The 18,778-nt window shown below is 55.0% G+C and overlaps 1 protein-coding gene across 10 annotated transcripts in view; it reads right to left on the bottom strand.

Moving 5' to 3' along the window:
* The window catches only part of ANKRD10 (ankyrin repeat domain 10), a 31,935-nt gene extending 13,766 nt beyond the window's left edge, over positions 1-18,169 (bottom strand). For 4 of the 10 annotated variants that reach the window (XM_032314203.1, XM_032314202.1, XM_032314205.1 and 1 more), the window contains exons 1-4: positions 17,785-18,169; positions 14,908-15,060; positions 10,894-10,985; positions 8,541-8,654 (exon numbers count right to left, since the gene is read on the bottom strand). In XM_032314203.1, coding sequence (XP_032170094.1) covers positions 8,541-8,654; positions 10,894-10,985; positions 14,908-15,060; positions 17,785-17,994 — 569 coding nt within the window. In that variant the 5' untranslated portion in view covers positions 17,995-18,169. Of the gene's footprint in view, positions 1-8,540; positions 8,655-10,893; positions 10,986-14,907; positions 15,061-16,307; positions 16,818-17,784 lie in introns of those variants that run through there. The other 6 variants (XM_032314197.1, XM_032314199.1, XM_032314198.1 and 3 more) reach the window with 4 other exon arrangements.
* Positions 18,170-18,778: the final 609 nt, after the last annotated feature.

Here is an 18,778-nt window from a genome sequence, read left to right as displayed (position 1 = left end):
AACTGTAATAATCCATTCCTTTAGCTCGAGTAAAATCATAACAAACAAACATGTACTGGAATTGTCCATGGCATTCGTAACGATCGGCTTCCTTAAAACAGCGCACCGACAAGCCAGATTTGATACTAGCCCGTGACACTGTAAGTGGAGGTCTGGAAGGAGGTCCTGACGACAGAGAACTTACCACTGGGGGAGACGCGAGAGGCCAAGTGTGTGGGTCTGATGCGGCTCTCTGGCCCGCTCCGGAAAGCCTGCGGTGGGAAGACGCCGGCATCGGGAGCATTTGAGCGGGGGATTCCTGGGGTCCCGTCCTGGGGCGGGGAAGTCCTATCACTGTTCAGAGTGCACACCGCGGCAGCTCGTGTGGCCGGCCACGCCAACAGATGAAGGCTGGCGTCCCCTACAGCAGCCAAGACACAAACTAAAGTAGGAGGTGCCGGCAGAAGGCGAAGGGAACCACCTCAATCCCACAAATATGAAAGAGCCACCTGTAAACCTCCACCAGGAAATACTAAATACTAACGGCAAGACGAGAAAAACACCCTGCCCCATGAGGTCAAGTGCGAGCCAGGGAGACAGGCCGACGGAGTGCGAGTGCGCACCAGAGCGGGGCCGGCTCCCGCGTCTGCTCGGCGGGGCGAGGCCACCGGCCTGCGGTCTCACCGAGTGCTCGACGCGGCACGGCGAGGCCTGCTCCCGGCACGGACGTGAACGTGGGGTAAGGACCGCCCGGCAGGGACAGACCGGGGTTCTCACCGTGAAGAGAACGAGCCTTCCAGCCCTCATGCGCCTAATGCTGCAACTGAGAAATGAGAAACCTGTAGTTTCAGATCACCGCGAACACGTCTCTGCTCTTTAAAGCCCAAGATAAAGAAATGTATCCTACGAGTCGGAGACAGGCCGAAGCCCAAACTCGGTTTGATCAGATATAAAAAAGACAAGATCTGAGAATCGCAGAAACCCAGCAAGTTTCCTACTCGAGTGCAGAACCACTGGGGCCCAGACCTGCCACTCTGATTTCGTGTCTAGGAACCCTAACAAGTATTCCACAGCGGGGTATTATTTTGATGGTGATGGAGGAGCTAAACGGAAAGGCAATGCCGACATGAGGACACTGTGAACTACGTCACTTCCTCGTACATAAAGTGACCACACAGTTAGCTTCCGAAGCTGCCACGCTCCTGACACGACAACAGTAAGCCAGGTGGTTAGCTGAGTGAGTTTTTTTAATTTTCAGGGGCCGCCCCCAGTGCCATCGTCCAGAAAGGTCTACTCTGTCAAGAATGTGGGGGCGCCTGGGTGGCTCAGTGGGTTAAAGCCTCTGCCTTCGGCTCAGGTCCTCATCCAAGGGTCCTGGGATCCAGCCCCGCATCGGGCTCTCTGCTCCGCGGGGAGCCTGCTTCCTCCTCTCTCTGCCTGCCTCTCTGCCTGTCAAATAAATAAATACATAAAATCTTAAAAAAAAGAAGAAAGAAAGAAAAAAAGAATGTGAACAAGGTAACCGGTAGCCATATGAAAAAAAAAGTCTAATTCTTCCAAATTTGGAAAAATGAAGACCTGGAACATACGCCAAGTTTATAAAATGATCTCTTCTACACAGAGACAGGGACTTGCTCTCCAGCATCCGAGAACACGGAGCCAGGCTGACGGAAGGGAGGACTCTCGGGCAGCCCAGAGGATGACGGAGAGCAGCTCACACGGTCCGAAGCGGCATCCGCCGCCACGACCTCGCGGAGGAAAACACAACCGTTGACAGCAGCTGACAGGCTCAAGCTGTGGAGAAGAATTTCCAAAACACACTCAAAGCCTTCACTTTCCATTCAGAAACAACACCAGACTGGACTCAGGTCAGAATAGCAAGCGGACTGTTTTCCCACGGAAATACAGCCTTAAAGAAAGACAAGCACCGACTGGCGCCCACCTCCAGGGACTCTGGGGACGGCCCGTGTTTGGGTGGGGGCGTGTGCCGGGACGTGCGACAGGAAGGCAAGGTCCCCCCCGACCGTCAAACACTCGCACACGTGAGTTACAGATTCAAAACTCAACAGAAGGACTGGGGCCAGCCCACACCATGTGCGCCCGCGTGCGGACGGAGCAGGCAAGAAGGAACAGTCACGGCTCAGACCGGACAGACTCTGGTCCGCACACACCTTGGCGGGACGAAAAGTCAGAGGGATCCAAAAGGGAGATCAAAACATTCTAGGAGACAAAGGAGCAGAATCTGGGACATAAGGGGACTGTGGAACAATTAATCAGGAGCTAATAATTTTGGCACTGTCCCTACAGGATTATCAGAAACAGGGACGCATGCTATCTTCTCTCTGCTCCCAGTAAGCTACAGACTTCCAGCTACATGAGCAGACCCTTGAACAAGGAGGGCCTGGGGGGTACCGACCCCTGTGCAGCCACAAACCCACCTGGAGCTGCTGACTCCCCAAAACTTTACCACTGAGAGCCTACTGTCGTCCAGAACATCTACTGATAAGATAGTGTTCTTGAATACGTATTTTATACGTTACACGTATTATATACTACATACTTACAATGAAGTAAGCCAGAGAAAAGAAACTGTTATTAAGGAAATCACAAGGAAATATATTTACAGTAAGTACCGTATTTATAAAAACAAATCCACATATGATAGGACGTGCACAGTTCAGGCCCCTGTTGTTCAAGGGTCAATGGTGTGTTCCTTCCCTTATCACTGAGCACTGACTGTGCACGACATAGGGCTCACGCTCTTCTCCAGCCAAAGGATCTCCAAACACGGGACCCGGTCGCATACCAACAGACCTCCCCACTTCCAAACGGTCACCCCCCCATTGTCTACCTGACAAACGTCCGACCCCCGAATTCTGTTCTGCTTACGCCGTAGCGCGCACGCTAAGACACTGCCCGCACAGGAGCGCTGGGGCACGCTGATCCCGAGGCGGGTGCTCCCCCTTCGGAGGGCGACACGCTGCCGGCGCCCGCTCCCGGGACACGCCCGCTCACAACCACTCAGGTCTGTCCTTTCGGCCCCAAGGCGGCCACGGACCAGACGGAGCAACAGAGCAAGGCCAGGTCATTCGTGGACATTGACACAAGAATTTCACGTAATTTTAACTTGTCACAAAATAATTATTCTTTTGATTTTTGTTCAACCACTGAGAAGGGTACAGATCATTCTCAGTTTACGGGCCACACACACACCAACAGCAGACGGGATCTGCTGAGTAACACGTGACCGGAAGACGCTCCTGCTAACCCGTCCTCTTTTTATGAAACGTGTCTGTCCATGGGTTCCTCAAAGCTCTCCTTCTAGAAATTTTATGTACTACTCAATTCAAACAAACAACTTTTAAAAAGCTGCCAAATCGGTTAAATCGCAGAATGTTAAGTACCAAGAAAAATATCCAGAGGGAAAGTACAAGCCACCGAGAGCACATGAAAGCAGCAGGACAGTTGTCCCCTACTCCACTTGTGTGTTTTCTGTTAAAAGTTCTGGTGTCGGGGCGCCTGGGTGGCTCAGTGGGTAAAGCCTCTGCCTTCGGCTCAGGTCATGATCTCAGGGTCCTGGGATCGAGGCCCGCATCGGGCTCTCTGCTCCGCGGGGAGCCTGCTTCCCCCTCTCTCTCTGCCTGCCTCTCTCTGCCTGCTTGTGATCTTTCTCTCTCTGTCAAATAAATAAAAAAAAAAAGTCCTGGTGTCTTAGGATCAGGCCACGTGCTCACGATGAGGGACGTGGAAATGGCCTTCACCAGCCGGACTCCCTCAAGCCACCTTTTCACAGCTCGGTAAGCAGAGGGGACTTTCAAACATGCCTCAGAGTATAAAATCACGTGGGTTTCCACATCGAGGACTAGAATAAGGAGTCATTAAATGGAATCGTTCTCAAAACCTGGACTTTTTAACAAGAGAGGCTCACAGCTCTTTCAATCTGGTTTCCACATATGCTTTTCCACCTTGTTCCAGTGCTTCCATTCTGTTGTTGTAAGAGCTGAAACAGTGACCCTGGTGACAACGCACCATCCATTTATCAAACCAAACTCTGGCGTTCCGAGTTGAAACAGAACTGAAATCTGCGCTCCCTCCCTTACCTTCCTGCCAGTCAGGGGCTGTGGCTGCGACCTGGAAGCAGGCAGGATGGCTCCCCATCCCCGTGACGCGCTAGGTCTGGACGGTACTTTTTACTTCATTCATTTTAGACAGAGGAAGACAGAGTGTGCGCAAGCAGGGGAGGGACAGGACAGAGAGAGAACCCCAAGCAGACCATCCCCTCCACCGCAGGCTGAGTGAGAAGCCTGTGTGGGGCCCAGGGTTCGATCTCACAACCTGAGCCGAAACCAAACCTGGCCACTCGCCCGACGGGGCCGCCCCCGCCCAGCACTTTTCACCCTGCGGTGTGCACGGGCACGTGGGGCACGGCTGCGCCGCACTCCCCTCGAAGTCAGGTGCGGGGCTGGGCTCAGTCTCAACTAGTCTACACACGCTATCCAAAGGGAACATTCTAAAGTACCTGGAAGAAATTATTCACAAATACTCTCAAAACCTACACTTTACATGGAAACTGGGGAAGTAATGGCAACACACACATTATTTTTAGCCCAATCTTTTAAAAAAGCATCTGGTTTTGAATTTCGCATCTTTGGTGTGATGCACTTGGGTGAACGCAGACTACATGTGATCCGAAATTCACCTCTGTCCATTTGGGAAGACGAGGACCCCGTGGACGCGCCGTGAGGTCGTTTCTAAAAGCTCTCCATTCACCCGCTCTGATATCCAGCTGAAAAATCTTTGAAACTGGGCAGAGATTTTAAAAATTAGACATCGATCACCTTGATGTTCAAAGTGGGTCTAGTGTGTTGAATTTCCAAAGTCAATGGTCTTAAAGAAAAAAAAAAAAGAGTTGACAGGATCCAAATTTGGGGGGGTTGGGGGAGGGGTCACTCTGCCACAGCGCCGGCACCTGTGGGTCGAAGCTCCTGGGACACTCAAAGACTCTGAAAGTGATCTCAGAGCAAGCCACCCATGTCCTCCCGGGGCACCCAGCACTGTCCCCGAAGCGCAGTGTGGAAACACGGACGACACGGAAAAATCGTCACTGTGAGTCCGATCTTCCGGCCTCCGCTGCGTAACTGACAAAGAAACTGTTACTTTTTTAAGCTTTACTGACTAACACGCAAATGCTGAGATACGGTGCTTTCTGCGGTGACGTTCTGAACAGGCAACTCAAGTGTCCTGTACCGAGGGCCTCCCTAGAGCACCCGGAGAAAGTGTCCCCCGGTGGCCAGTTAGTCCTTTGTTCTCCACTTACAGTGTCACGCCCTGGAAGAGACGAGAAGCCGTTCCGGTAGGAACAGTTTTTTCTTTAATTTGAGAAACCACGGATCAAGCAATCACCAAAATATCACGTTTGGCATCTGAGCCGTCACATCTCCTTCAGGATGCTTTCTTTTTGTTAATGCCATGGGACAATGAAAAGATAGCCACAATTTTTCTATAAATAGTATTTCTGTTAAAATTCTGATCTCAACTTAACTATTGTTAGTTACAAATAAAAGGTAGGTATCATAAATTAGGGTAAGCAAAGCATGCAAATCTAGACTCTATATCTGAATTCCTAGATTAGCATTAAAACCAATCACCGCAACAAATACCTCAACCGTGTGGAGAGAGGAAGCCATACTGAGCACTCAATGCCACAACCGTAAGGTTTTCGGAGAAGCACCTGTGGCAGTTCTCAGCGGTTTCTATATGGAGTGCTCCCCCTTTCTAGGGTTACTTGAAAAAATCAAGTCAATTCGAATTACGTAGCTGTAAGACATTGACACGTGTAGGTTTTACAGATTCAGAATCTTCTCTGTGATTTAAAACGGGCAATGGTTCATGACACAGGACACTGAAATAATAAGGGATCACATATTCGCAGGCAACATTTGTATTAAAAGTACATAGACACACACGGGGTGCAGAGGCGCGGTCGGTGCGCGGGGCCGCCGTGGCTCCGCGCCGCTGCCTTTCCTCCTGCAGCCACTTCCGGCAGGAAGCCCATTTAAATATGTCAATATTTCAACACAAGTTTCACAGTATGGACTAAAAACCATTCACTCACGATTCTGGTACTTTAAAATTTGGTATGCTGAATCTCAAATACATTAGTAACTATTCCTAGATGGAAATAAGCAAATACATGGAATCGTTAAAAAAAAAAAAAAGATAAAAAAAATCACTAAATGTCCATTTGTACAGACAACATTAGCAAACATCTAAAATTTCTTCAGTAAAAGAAAAACATGTATTTTTAACCCTTTGGTATCCAAACTCTTAAATTACGAAGACTTTAAGTACAGTCTTCAGATAACAAGAGGAAGAAACTATTTTTTAAAGTATTTACCTGAATACATTTGGTGCCAAGTTTTCATTTCAAGGTCAACATCTCTGAGGGCAGTTTTACTCTGCAAGTGAACCCCAATCATGTTTGCATACGTTAAACAGAAGAAGAGGGTCATTTCAGGGAGGCTGATAAAAGGCTTCATGTGCTCCCACAATAATTTAGCGGAGGAAAAAGAGATTTGGAAATCACTGGCTACTTGAAAGCACTGATTAGAAAAGCAGTGATTAAACAATTATCTGAGTCCATGTTACTCAAGGTGTTATGAGACGAATCAAGACTCCACACGCGGCAACAGCTCCCGGGGCGCTGGGTGGGCGGAAAGCACTTCAGAGCTGTCTGGGGAAGCCCCTCCTGCCCCGGGCCGGCAGCTTCTCTGGCACGAGGGAAAGAGCCAGGCACCAGCAAGACGGGACACGTCTGCCGGAGTGACACCGAGGTAAGGGAGGCAAGACTAGGGGAGGAGGGTGCGAATGCAGAGCCCCAAAGTCAGAAACGAGTTCAGATTTACAGTTCCAATAAAATCCACAGACTGTTATTCTGAGGGGCAAATATGTGAACCCACGAAAAGAAACTACAAATTCCAAACAAGAGTGAAGAAACGGCTACCACAGGGAGCGTGCGCTACATCTGGCCTCGGGCAGGGGCTACGAACAAACTCCCCAGGGGACAAGTCATGTGCTCGAGGCAGGCAGTGCCCTAAAGGGCGTTTTGCCTCCAGAGGGCTCTCTGGGAAAGCGCACGGGGCTGGATCATAAACGTGACCACCAGTGATAAACCGATCTAAACCTACTCAATTTCCATGGAGAATGGCTCAAAGTTCAGTAGTGTAGATGTTTTTGTGACATTAAAACAAAATCCATTAAAATCACATTTTAGATGTTTGTGACTCCAGCCAACTGTGCCTGTTTTCTAAATTAGGCAAGAAGGATGCTTCCAGAGCGAGTCACTGAACTGGCTCCCGTCAGGCTACCAAGGCTTCTCCGTTATCTGATGACCGGTGGAGCTGTCCGCGGGGTCAGACCAGTTCAGCTGGAATGCAGTAGCTGCCCATCCATCTGAAGAGCCGGTCGCCATGGAACCGGTGGCTTCCACAGAAACGCTCTCCTATCGGCTGCTCCGAGACTCTGCCACGACCTCATTCAACAGCAGCACCCGTGTGGCGGGGCACGAAATGGGCCAGCAAATCTGCCCCAAACCCCAGCCAACGGTGGTTTCAGTCTAAATCCCACTGGTCCCTGTATTTCTACTCAGAGGCATAAAAAAGGCAATTTCAATACCTGGTTGATACGGAAACATTCACTTTACCGTCAAGAAAACGGAGTAACCGAAATTAACTGATGCCCAGGTACTGAGAATAAAGATAATCTGAGGCTTGGAATCTGTAGTTTACCATGTCAGTACTCGGACGGTCTTAGCCATCAGCAGACAAACACCAAGTGTTCTTGCTTTCTCCAAAATCATACAGGCAGACTCTTACACTGCTACTCATTTAATCACCAGAAAGAAAGAAGAGGCAATGGTGGTTTACAGGTTAGCCCGTGCCTCTCCTCTGATGCAGACCCCTGAGAGGGGGCAGCCCTTGGCAGTGGCTGCAGGAGCAGACGGACCGTCACACGAGCCAAACGTAGGACGGGGACAACCTCACTTTCAAGAACTCGAAAGGTGCTGGCCGTGCTGGAGAAGCCTGAGAATGACAAGCGTCTGCAGAGGTTCCAGTAGTTTAAAGTATGCAAACACTGAACCCGGTCACAGAAGCACCGCTGCATCCCACGGAGCTGCACTGTGGGAGGTCAACAACGACAAACGACCGTCGTAGAAGCCAGAAACAAAACCTCACGAGAAAAAGAAAACTTGGCACCAAAACTCGAGATGTAAAATAAGAGAAGGAAAAAAAAAAAACTCCATCAACATACTCACGTGTGGTGCTAGAAAATGTTACACATGGTGCCCAGCGCTGACACGCCCCACCATGCAGATGCGGCCTCTATCGACAAGTGAGTCACACAACAAACCACTCTAGCCACAGACGTGGGGCACGCTTGCCCTCATCATTATCTACCCAGTGACCAAAAAAAGCAGCAACTTAAGATTTTGGCCACTTTATGAAGCTGATACATTAAAAAAAAAAAAAAAAGTAGGAATTAATAACAAAATTAATAATCACCACCAAGTGTGACAAAATACTGATAGGAGACAGCTTTCGGTCCCTTCACAGGAAAAGGAAAGGTTCACATTATAGCACGTAATATGAAGAATTAACAATCTGGCCCATTGTGAACTGGAAAAAACATAAATCACTTTAGGTAAGTAAATTAACACTGTGCCCCTCGATCCTCTTAAGACACAAAACAGAACAAAACAAAAAGGCATTGTATTAGCTAGGACTACTCTTTACCATGTGAGCACTACAAGTAGGACAGATCTAAGTACCATAATTTGAGGGGCTCAAACTATCACCCGTAGGTAGGCTAGAAGTGTTACACTATAAAAATGTACAGAACAGACATCAAAAAGCAATTTACAAATTAGCTTCCCAGCAAAACTGGCAATTTCTCCAGATGTTAAAACTAAGTAATCACTAAGTAAGCACATATACAATTGATTCTTTGTGCTCTGTCTCCAGGCCAAAGACTTAGAATTTTAAGAATCGCTTTTGGCTAGGCGGCTCAAGCTAAATATTTCTTCTAAAAAACATCTGAAGGTTCAGGCAAGGGAAATCACCACAGTGCAGGGTCTCGAGGGAGTGGCTCTCATAGTGAGAAGGAAAACCAGCCCAGCACTCGAGGCCAGGCTCAGTCACACTTGGTGGGAAAGAGACACTCGAGGGTCCTGTAACCAAGGACAGAACTGTAAATAAAAGGTTCTTATTTTAGAAAGACACCTATTAAAAAAAGGATATAAAGATAAGTATTTATTGGCTCAAAGGATTAAGCTAGTCATTGAAATGAAGAGAGCTAATATGTACTAGTAAAATGTTCAGGATCAATTAGACTATTGTTTAGAAAAATAAGTCATTAAAAAGGTCAATTTCTAATTATTATTTCAACAAATGACAAGCGATTTAATTACTGATCTTATATGACTCTATTTCATAATCAAAGCTTCTGTTATTAAAATTAAAGATTTGAGTTTTTAATTTAAACGCAGCTAAAAAAAATGCACATATAACTTCACTTTGAAGCAATCCATTGAGAATCGTCTCATATTGCATAATACATATTCGTATTATCCAGCGTTTTTACGTTACCTGAAGTCAGAGCTATACGAAATCACGAGGTGCCCTGCAATGTAACAGTTAACACAGGGCGTACTTACAGGACCAGATTTCTACGGAAATAAAAGATCCAAGCCCAAACTAATGACTGAACAACATAATACTTGAATGAAACAGAAGCTAAGATCCTAGGGGCCGAAGACAGCCCCTGGCATTATGCGTGGCATTAGTTAAGCTGCATGGTTTGCTACCCAGGATCCGTTTTCAATGAATCTGTTATAACAGAGTCAAAACCATGAAGTGGAAACCAAAGGGTTAAACTAGGTTAGTTCTGGGGGTTTACTTCTCCCAAAGTCTAGATTTTCACATTTCCAATTAGAATAGCGTGGGGTCTGTAATTAATCTTTAAGAAATACTCAAGACACTCCAGACAGAGAAGCTGACATCATAGTTACTCAGGTTATCCAGCTCTAGAGCTTACATCAACACTTAAGGGTAAAAACCGCATCCATTGTGTTAATGCCGTGAACTGCGGGAGAAAAATGTTTACAATATCAATCTTTCAGATCAAGTTAATACAAATGAATTTAATACCTAAAATAAACGTTTAATGCCATGGCTGGCTAAGGACTTCTGCACCTAAGCCCACATCTTTAAACTAATGCACTGAAACATTAACACTTTCCATCAAACCACGCGTAACTAGCTCACGTAAACTGGATAAAACAAGACTATAATAATGTCACCGGCCTCAAGGGCTCAGAGGGAGTCTGAAGGCTCTAATGTACATGGCTCTGTTTTACAAGTAGTGATAAATCATTTAGAGTCAAAATAGGCTCTAAAACATAAGGTTCTCACATCTGCTAAGAGATGAGAAAATCGCAACTAAGCGAAGCTAACTCTCTGCCAGGGCTGGGCCAGAGAGGCCCGACAAGACGTTCTAGCCCAATGCAAGGGCCTCACTGCGAAACGAACACTGGCAAGAGTAAGTCTGACGACTTGCCCGTGGTGACACAACGCGCTAGTGGCCGAGTCAGCAATGCCAGGTCCTGACGTACTTAGCTCACTGCTTTCTCCCTCGTCGCACGCTGTGGCGGCAACAAGCCTGGGGTGCCGAGAAGCAGCTCCCCCCGCCAGCCGTCAGCCCGCACCAGAGCCTGCACCCGCGCCAGCGGACCTACCACGCGGGGCTGTCCCGCTACCGGAGACGCCGGGGGAGGGCCGCCACCTGCTCAGGACGAGCCGCCTGTGAGCACTGCGCCCCGACCGCGTCTCTGCGGGACAGATACGCGAAGGCACTTACTCGATGTGGGCCCCGTTGGCCACCAGGGCACTGATGCAGTCCAGGCTCCCGGAGCGAGCCGCCTTGTGAATGGGGGTCTCGCCCTCACAGTCCTGCAACAACAGAAGGACACACGGCATCAGATCCAACAGGAGTCGGACGTTTTCAAGTAAGATAACGGACACAGACCGAGCACCTCATCCGTCCTGGAGACCAAACACCACGCAAGTCAGATCTGACGTGGCCAGAGACACGGCGGAAAATCAAAGTCGGCCACGGAAGAGGCGCGTTCTCCTGAATCCCTGCATCAAGACCAGAGAGTCGTGGGGCCTCTCCAGCGGGGACAGCACGGACACACCACAGGGACGGCGGGAAATCATCTTATGGTGGAGCTCAGCACAAATGAGTTGTATACAAAACCCAGAACAATGATCCTCTAACAGGTTAAAAAAGGGAACGGAGGCCACGGCCCAGCACACACTCTCCAGCGTCCGGTCTACCCACGGGGGGCCCCTTGTACCTCCAGTCCTAATTACGCCCACACTTTAGACAAGGAGGGTTGAGGTCGAAGGACCACAAATGAGCAGAAGAGGACTTGGGGCCACACGCAGCCAACTTCACCCAAAGACCGCAAGGAAGGCGGCAGCAGCGCGGGAGCCGCGCTTCGGAGCTCGGCCGGAGAAGGCAGGGGAGCGGGCGGCCCTCGGGTTTGTAAGCGGGAGAGGGATGCAGCCATCGAGGAGGAAGCCGTTTCTGTGGGGAACACGGGGGCAGGACCTCCCGCCTGGCGCCGCAGCACCACGCCCGAGTCATCACACCTCCCGGTGCCTGGACGGCGAGCCTGGCAGCAGAGCAGCACCCCCCCGCCCCGTAGCAAAGTGTGTGTGGGGGGTGCAGCGCGCATGGCCCCGAGGACAGTTCACTCAGAAACCAGCACACAGCCGAGCCCCTTCCCCCGCGCACCCGAGCTCACGGGCAGGTCCCAGGGAGCCAGCCCAGGAGGCGCGTGCCAGCTGCTTCTCCGGCAGCACGTAACCTCAGACACTCCAGCGGGCCTGGACAGGAAGGTGTGAGCCCGACTGGATGTGCCCTCAGATAAGAATGAACCCATTTCTGAAGAAAGAAACAGAATCCCACGTGGCTACCCAGGGAACCATCCAGTGAATGAACTCAGATTCTTTTTTAAAGGCGTATTTATTTATTAGAGGGGGCGGTGAAAGCGAGAGAGCGTGAGCAGGGAGAGAGGCAGAGGGAGAAACAGCTGCCCCGTGGAGCAAGAAGCCGATGTGGGACCCGATCCCGGGACTCTGGGATCATGATCTGAGCCGAAGGCAGACGCTCAACCGACTGAGCCCCCAGGCGCCCCTCAGCTTCCTAACAAAGCGAAAACGTACCCCATCCTCCCAAACAGGTGCGGAGGGGACAGGAGGAATAGAATCAGGACAAGTGACACTTGTACCTGAGAACTGCCAGGAGGAGTGGCGAGGGCACTGACGGGAGGTGGCAGAGCCTCTGACGTTTCCCACCCCCCAGAAACAGAAAAGGGTTTTAAAGCTATCGTTGGGGCAAGAAAGGCACGTCCACGTTTCTCTATCACTTCAAGATGGTGGGACAGTAACAGAGGACAGAGGAGGAAACCAAACCCACTCCCGTGCGCCCTCCAAGAACACCCTTAGGCCAGGAGGGGAGAGACAAGCATTGAGGAACACGTGGCCCAGACGGCAAGACCAGGAGCCATTTCAATTACTCACGTCTCCAGCCCAGGCAAGTCACATTCCAAAAATACCAACTACTTTGGAGTGCGATTCCAGAAGTCCTGTGGGCAAACTGAGTAACAGGGGAAAGTGGGAGCTGCGCCACGAGTCTGAAGACGGGCAGGTCACCTTGAACGGTGGTTACAGCAAAGCTGACTTCTAATCTGGCTACAAGAAGCTAGAGAAGGGACCAGTGTCACCAAAACCCTAGAATTCTAGAACGGGAGTAAAGAGACGGTGGCCTGTAATCCTTGCAGGACTGTGGCCCGGGGGGCGTGGCCACAGACCCACCGAGAACAAATCTCCTGGAGACGGACTTCCTTTCTCTGTGTCCAGACGGCACAGGCTGAGTCTCAGCGACCCCTCGCGCCAAGTCTGGAGGCCGCAAACGTCTCTGTCAGCCTCGGGAACGATGAACTGACAGTGACCACTGGGCCAGAAGACGGACTGGAAAGTGGATGGAACTAAAGAGGAGAAGAAATGCCAGGGCAGGTCCAGAAACACAGCATGCACGGAGTCGGGTTTAGGAAATCCTGGATCTGGTTCTGGAACAGCCTGTGGGGGAGACGAGAAACCGTCCACCTCAGGCTGGGTCAACACTGGGGGGCGGGGAGCTAACACAAGGGCTGCTGTGACCTCCGAGGTCAGCGGGGGCCTGTCCCAGCAGGCCCGCTGCCACGCCCCATACAAGGGGACAGCTGACGTGCACACCGCAGCCGAGACCCTGTCGGCAGCCGTGCCCGGACACCCAGTGACCCCGGGTGACAGCCTCGGGTGCCAGAGGGCTTGGGGCTGCTGGGAGGGGTGGGGTCTGGGGACTCCTGTGCTGGGAGCAGAGCGCAGAGGGCCCCACACGGGACTACGGAGAGCGGCAGCCCCTAGTCCAGAGCAGAGACTGGGCTGCTGTCCCAGGGCACGTGAGAAAAAGCTTCTGGATTTAGATGCTCTGAAAGGCAGAACCACCAGAGGGGAACCTGGGGGGCTCATGAGGTGAAGCGTCTGCCTCGGGCTCAGGTCCTAATCTCAGGGTCCTGGGATAGAGCCCCGTGCGCCCTGGGCTCGGTGGGGAATCGCTTCGCCCTCTGCTCCCCACCACTCACCGCACCTGCTCATACTCTCACAAACACACAAATAAATAAATAAAATCTTAAAAAAAAAAAAAAAAAAAAGAAAAAGAAAACCAACAGAATATTCTAAAGGTCCGTATCATCTATCCCTATCATTCGTGGACTATCCCTACTTCATTAACAAGGACACGGAGCTCAAGGACTTGCCCCAGGCCAGGGAGCAGAGCCAGGTGAGACGGCACCCCCGGGGCCCCCGGTGCTCTGCTAGGAGGACGGGGCAGGGAGGAGGCAGCACCAGGAAGGGGCAGGGGTGACAGGCATGCCTGGCGCAGGAATGATGTGGGGCCGAGAGCCCACAGCCCTTGAACACACCGATCACGGTGACAGCGCTTAGCTCTGCCCTGTAGGTGGCCACTGAGTGACCCGTGGGGGAGGGGCTGGTCACCAGCAAGGGGTGAATCTTGGGAAAGACGGCGAAGCAGAGAGGAAACGTGCTGTTCTGCACAGGGCAGGCCCGTGAGGATTACTGACGGAAAAGGCAGACGCAGACAGCTGGGAGGGAAAGAGGCCTGAAGGCGGCCCTGCAGAGCCACAGGCACAAGCCCCTGCACACGTCCGCCCTCGGGGTGGGATCTCCGCGGGGCCCTCCGCATCCCCGAGTCCTCTACACCCACACACGTGTCCGCACAAGAGTCCCCAGGAAGCGAAACTCTCTCCTTGAGGTTTTCTCGAGGAAGTGAAGGCAACAGTGACACGCCCCGCGAGAAGCTGGCGCACGCGTGGGCGCGCACACTTCCACGCCAGGAGCCGCCGTGCTAACCGAGGCAGGCAGACGGCGGCCCGACCCTTCTGCCGGCATCCGAGCGTCTCACGGCGGCATGTGCAAGGGAAGCCGAGCCGCTGCGTGGGCAGGGGAGCCAGGAAATCTGGGCTCCGGGCCAGACGCCTTCAGTCACCAGCAGGGATGTGACTGACCACTTCGGGTCGCCGCGGGTCTCACTAAGTCACGGAAGGGGCCAAAGGGCTCTCGGAGCAGAGAGCATGGCTGCGAGAAGGGCCTCCTGGCCACGAGTGACTCTGTACACACAAATCCCAGCTAGCCCGGAGGTTAACATATCAAACTCTAATTAGGGCCCCCGTTTAAAACTCAACACCATGTAATTATAACTGGAAACAGACAATAAAGACCACATTAGTCCTCGGCACGCCCTTACCGGTTTGTTAACGCTGGCCCCGGCTTGGATCAGCCAGAGGAGGCACCGGGGGTGTCCCCCGAAAGCAGCGATGTGGGCAGGGGTCTGTGCATAGCGCGTCGTGGAAACGTCCAGCGTGGCCCCGGCTCTCACCAACTGGATCAGGCACTCCAGCTGTGAAAACGGCAGGAGGGGACGACACATGTCAACGTCGTGCACTTGCACATGCTACCCCGACAGTTTCGAGTCTGTGATGAGGACAAGTGGCATTTTTTGTTACCCAGCATTTTCTCTGCTTAAGGGAACAACAGAAGTCATTCCTTCCCAATACAAATTTTAAAAAAGCATTAAGAAAAAGTATTCTTCCTTATGCTGGTTAAAAAAAAGTTGATACACAGGAATAGGGAGTCAAAAACACTGATGCCACAGATGTTTAAATATTCTGCTCTTCCTACAACCGAAAAATTCAAAGACTGCAATTCCAAGACTTGCATCAAAACCGGGTCTTGGAGCACCTGGGTGGCTCAGTGGGTTAAAGCCTCTGCTTTCGGCTCAGGTCATGATCTCAGGGTCCTGGGATCGAGCCCCACATCGGGCTCTCTGCTCAGCGGGGAGCCTACTTCCCTCCTCTGTCTTTGCCTACTTGTGATCTCTGTCAAATAAATAAACAAAACGTTAAAAAAAAACACCAAAAACTGGGTCTTGCCACTTTCACGCGCCCTGCCACAGGACAAAACCAGTGACTGGTCATTAAAAGCGACACAGCTGCAGTGAACACCGCAGTGAAAGCCCATTCTCGCCCGTACACAAGGGCGCTCTGCACACCTTTACACATGCCACATCCGAGGAGAGCTCCGCCAAAGGCCATCCTCCAGTCCCCACATGCAGAGGGAGGGTGCACGGCCCCCCACCCCCGGCCCCAAACACCCCCTGGCTGGGGAGGAAAAGGCCTACAGCACATCCCAGCTGGGGCTGCCCAGGGGCCTGAAGGGGACCGTGCGTGTGGTGAGACGCCAGTTTGGAGCCAGGCACGACGATAAGCCGGCCTCCGGCTGAGGAGCTCTGCACACTCCACAAGTGCCCGCGGCAACCAGGAGCTGTCCCAGGAGGCCGGCTGTCCGCACACTGACTCTGCTCCTCCCACATGTCCTCAGAGGGCAGCAGCCCATTTCCCCTGGGTGGGGGGGAAACACAGAGCAGTGGGAAAGCTCTCCAGCTTGGAGGAAGGAGAGACGGCCACACCCTGATGTCCCCCTGCCTGTCTGATCCTTTCCGCAACTCCAGCCTTTCCTTGCGAGGGACAGGTCACCGCCACCCACGTTTGTGGGAGACGGACTGTGCTGCCAGGGGCACGCAGGTTCAACACCATCTGCGGCTTCAGGAACTAGAATCTGGGAGGGACAGCTGATAAGGAGACACACCTTCTGTGGGCTTTTGCAGGTCGCCATTCCTCCTGTACTGGGGGGCGGTAAAAGTGCCCACAGTAGTGACAAGGACAAGGGTTTCAAGTCCAAAATCAACCAAAGGGCATCAGAATCAAGAGCTCCCCAGACCTCGATCTGGTGCCCGTGGGCTTCAGGAAACTGGGGGAGACACTGCTCCGCACGACAGCTCGGACAGCCAGGGTGCTCGGGGACTCTACTGCCTCGTTCCCGTGAAGGGTCAGGAAAGCCGGCCTGGAAGATGGGGGTTCGCGAAGGGCTCCGTGCCAGCTGGGCTCCGGCCCAGGCCCCAGCACAGGGCGGGCCTCGCGCAGGTATAACAGGGGAGCCGGGCCCGGCTGGGAGGGGCCGCCCGAGACCTTGGGGCCCCACTGCAGGCCCGACCCCGCACAGCCTCTGGGGACATCTGGTGCCACGGCTGGCCCACTCCGGGGACCCACACAAGTACACCCGCCACCCAGAGCTCGGGGGGCTCGCCTGCCCGTTGCACCGCCCCCGGCTCCCACCCGGCGGGACCCGCGGGCACCCCGGGCCGGTAACGCGGCGAGGAGACCCTGCAGCGAGGCTGCGAGCGCCGGACCGCACCGTCCTCCGCGCCGGGTCCTCCGCGCCGGGTCGCGCTCCAAGCGAGGACCGAGGGCAACGCGCGGGCCGGCCTGTCGGAGGCCGTCGGCGCGCAGCACGCGGGACCGCAGACGCTGAGTCGCCCCGACCTCGGGGGGCTGGGGGGGGGCAGGGTGCGGGTCCCGCGGCCTCCCCGACTGTGCGGACGGCGGCGGCGGCCAGGCAGCCCCTTCCCGCCGGCGCCGCGGCCGCACGGCCCCCCAGGCCGGGCACTGCTCTCGGACCCCGCCGGCGCCGCGGCCGCACGGCCCCCCAGGCCGGGCACTGCTCTCGGACCCCGCCGGCGCCGCGGCCGCACGGCCCCCCAGGCCGGGCACTGCTCTCGGAGCCGCGGGGGCCGCTGGGAACGGCCGCCCAAGCCCGGCGGCCCGCACTCCCGCAGTCCTCAGACGCGGCGGCCGGCTCGAGGGCCGCCCGACTGCGGCCGCGGCCGCTCCCCCGCCCGCAGCGCCCGGCCTCGCACCCGCCGCCGCCCCGCGCGCCGGGCCGCCGCAGGCGCCAACCGCCTCCGCCAGGGGAGGCGCGCCCGCGGGGCGGCGGTTTGAAACTTGCGCCGCCGCACATGCGCCCGGGGCCGCTCGGGGCTCCGTCGCCGCGGGGCCCACTTCCGCCCCGAGCTCCCGGCACGCCCCGCGCCCCCCTCCGCGGGCCCCCGGCCGTCCGCGCCGCCGCCCCTGCGCCCCGGACCCCTCGCTCGGGGCGCCAGGGCCGCGGCCCCCGCTTCCGCCCCGCGCTCCCGGCAGGCCCCGCGCCCCCGCGCCGCGGCCCCCGCCCGCCGCGGCCCACCACGGGAAAGCCGCGGAAAATGGCGCCTTAAAGCGCCCGCGCCCACCTTGCCGAAGTGCGCGGCCCAGTGCACGGGCGTCCAGCCGTAGAAGGAGTCCTCGGCGGCCAGGTGCGCGCGCGGCGTCTGCTGCAGCAGCGAGCAGAGCGCGCCCAGGTCCCCGTCGCGGCAGGCGCGGTGCAGCGGGAAGCGGAGCGACAGCAGCTCCTCGCTGGAGAAGCCCGCCTCCACGCCTGCGCCCGTCCCTGCCGTCGACATGGTCCGGCACCGGAGAGCTCGGGCTACCCGACCGAGACGCAGAGGACGCGCAGCGAGCACCCGGGAGGCCGCGCCGGAGCACAAAGGACCGCGAGTGCCGCCGCCGCCGCGTCCCGCCGGCTGCAGAGCGGAGCCGAGCGCCGCGCGCGCAAGGGGCGGGGCGGGGGCGGGGCCTGCCGTGCGCCGGTCTGAGGCCGGCGCCCGCGGACGCCGGGGCTGTGGGCGGGGCCTAGGGCGTCGGGGGCGGGGCCTGGGCCAGAGGCGGGGCGTGGCGAGGCGGGGCGGGGGGGCGCCAGCGCCGGCGCCTGGAGTAGGAGGCGGGGTCTGGGCCAGGGCTCCGGCCTAGCGGGGCGGGGACGCGGCGGACGCCTGGAGCGGGAGGCGGGGCCGGGGCAGGAGGCGGGGCCCGGACTAGGAGGCGGGGCCGGGGCAGGAGGCGGGGCCCGGACTAGGAGGCGGGCCCGCAGCCCGTGGAGCCCGGGGGAGTTCGGGGAGCTCGGGGATCCCGGGGATCCTGCAGCCGCGGCGCCCAATCCCGGGCCCGGCCGGTGAGGTCGGCTCTTGGCCGCGTGCGCCGTCCGGACCCCCGCCGCGCACTGTCCCGACCGGCCTGCGGGGACCCTGCGGTGGGGCCCGAGTCCCACCCGGCTCCGCCCTGGCGAGGCGCCTGCCTGTAGGGCGAGCCACGGGAGCGGCCGGCGGAACGGGGGAGCATCCTCCGTTGTGGCCGAAAATCAGTTTTCCAACAGATTTTGTAATGGTTATGAGTCATCCGTGAAAGTCA

This window comes from Mustela erminea, chromosome 15, assembly GCF_009829155.1.
Source record: "Mustela erminea isolate mMusErm1 chromosome 15, mMusErm1.Pri, whole genome shotgun sequence".
Classification (NCBI taxonomy): Eukaryota; Metazoa; Chordata; class Mammalia; order Carnivora; family Mustelidae; genus Mustela; species Mustela erminea.
Note: the sequence above shows the minus strand (reverse complement) of the source record. Positions and strands in the feature narration are given on the sequence as shown.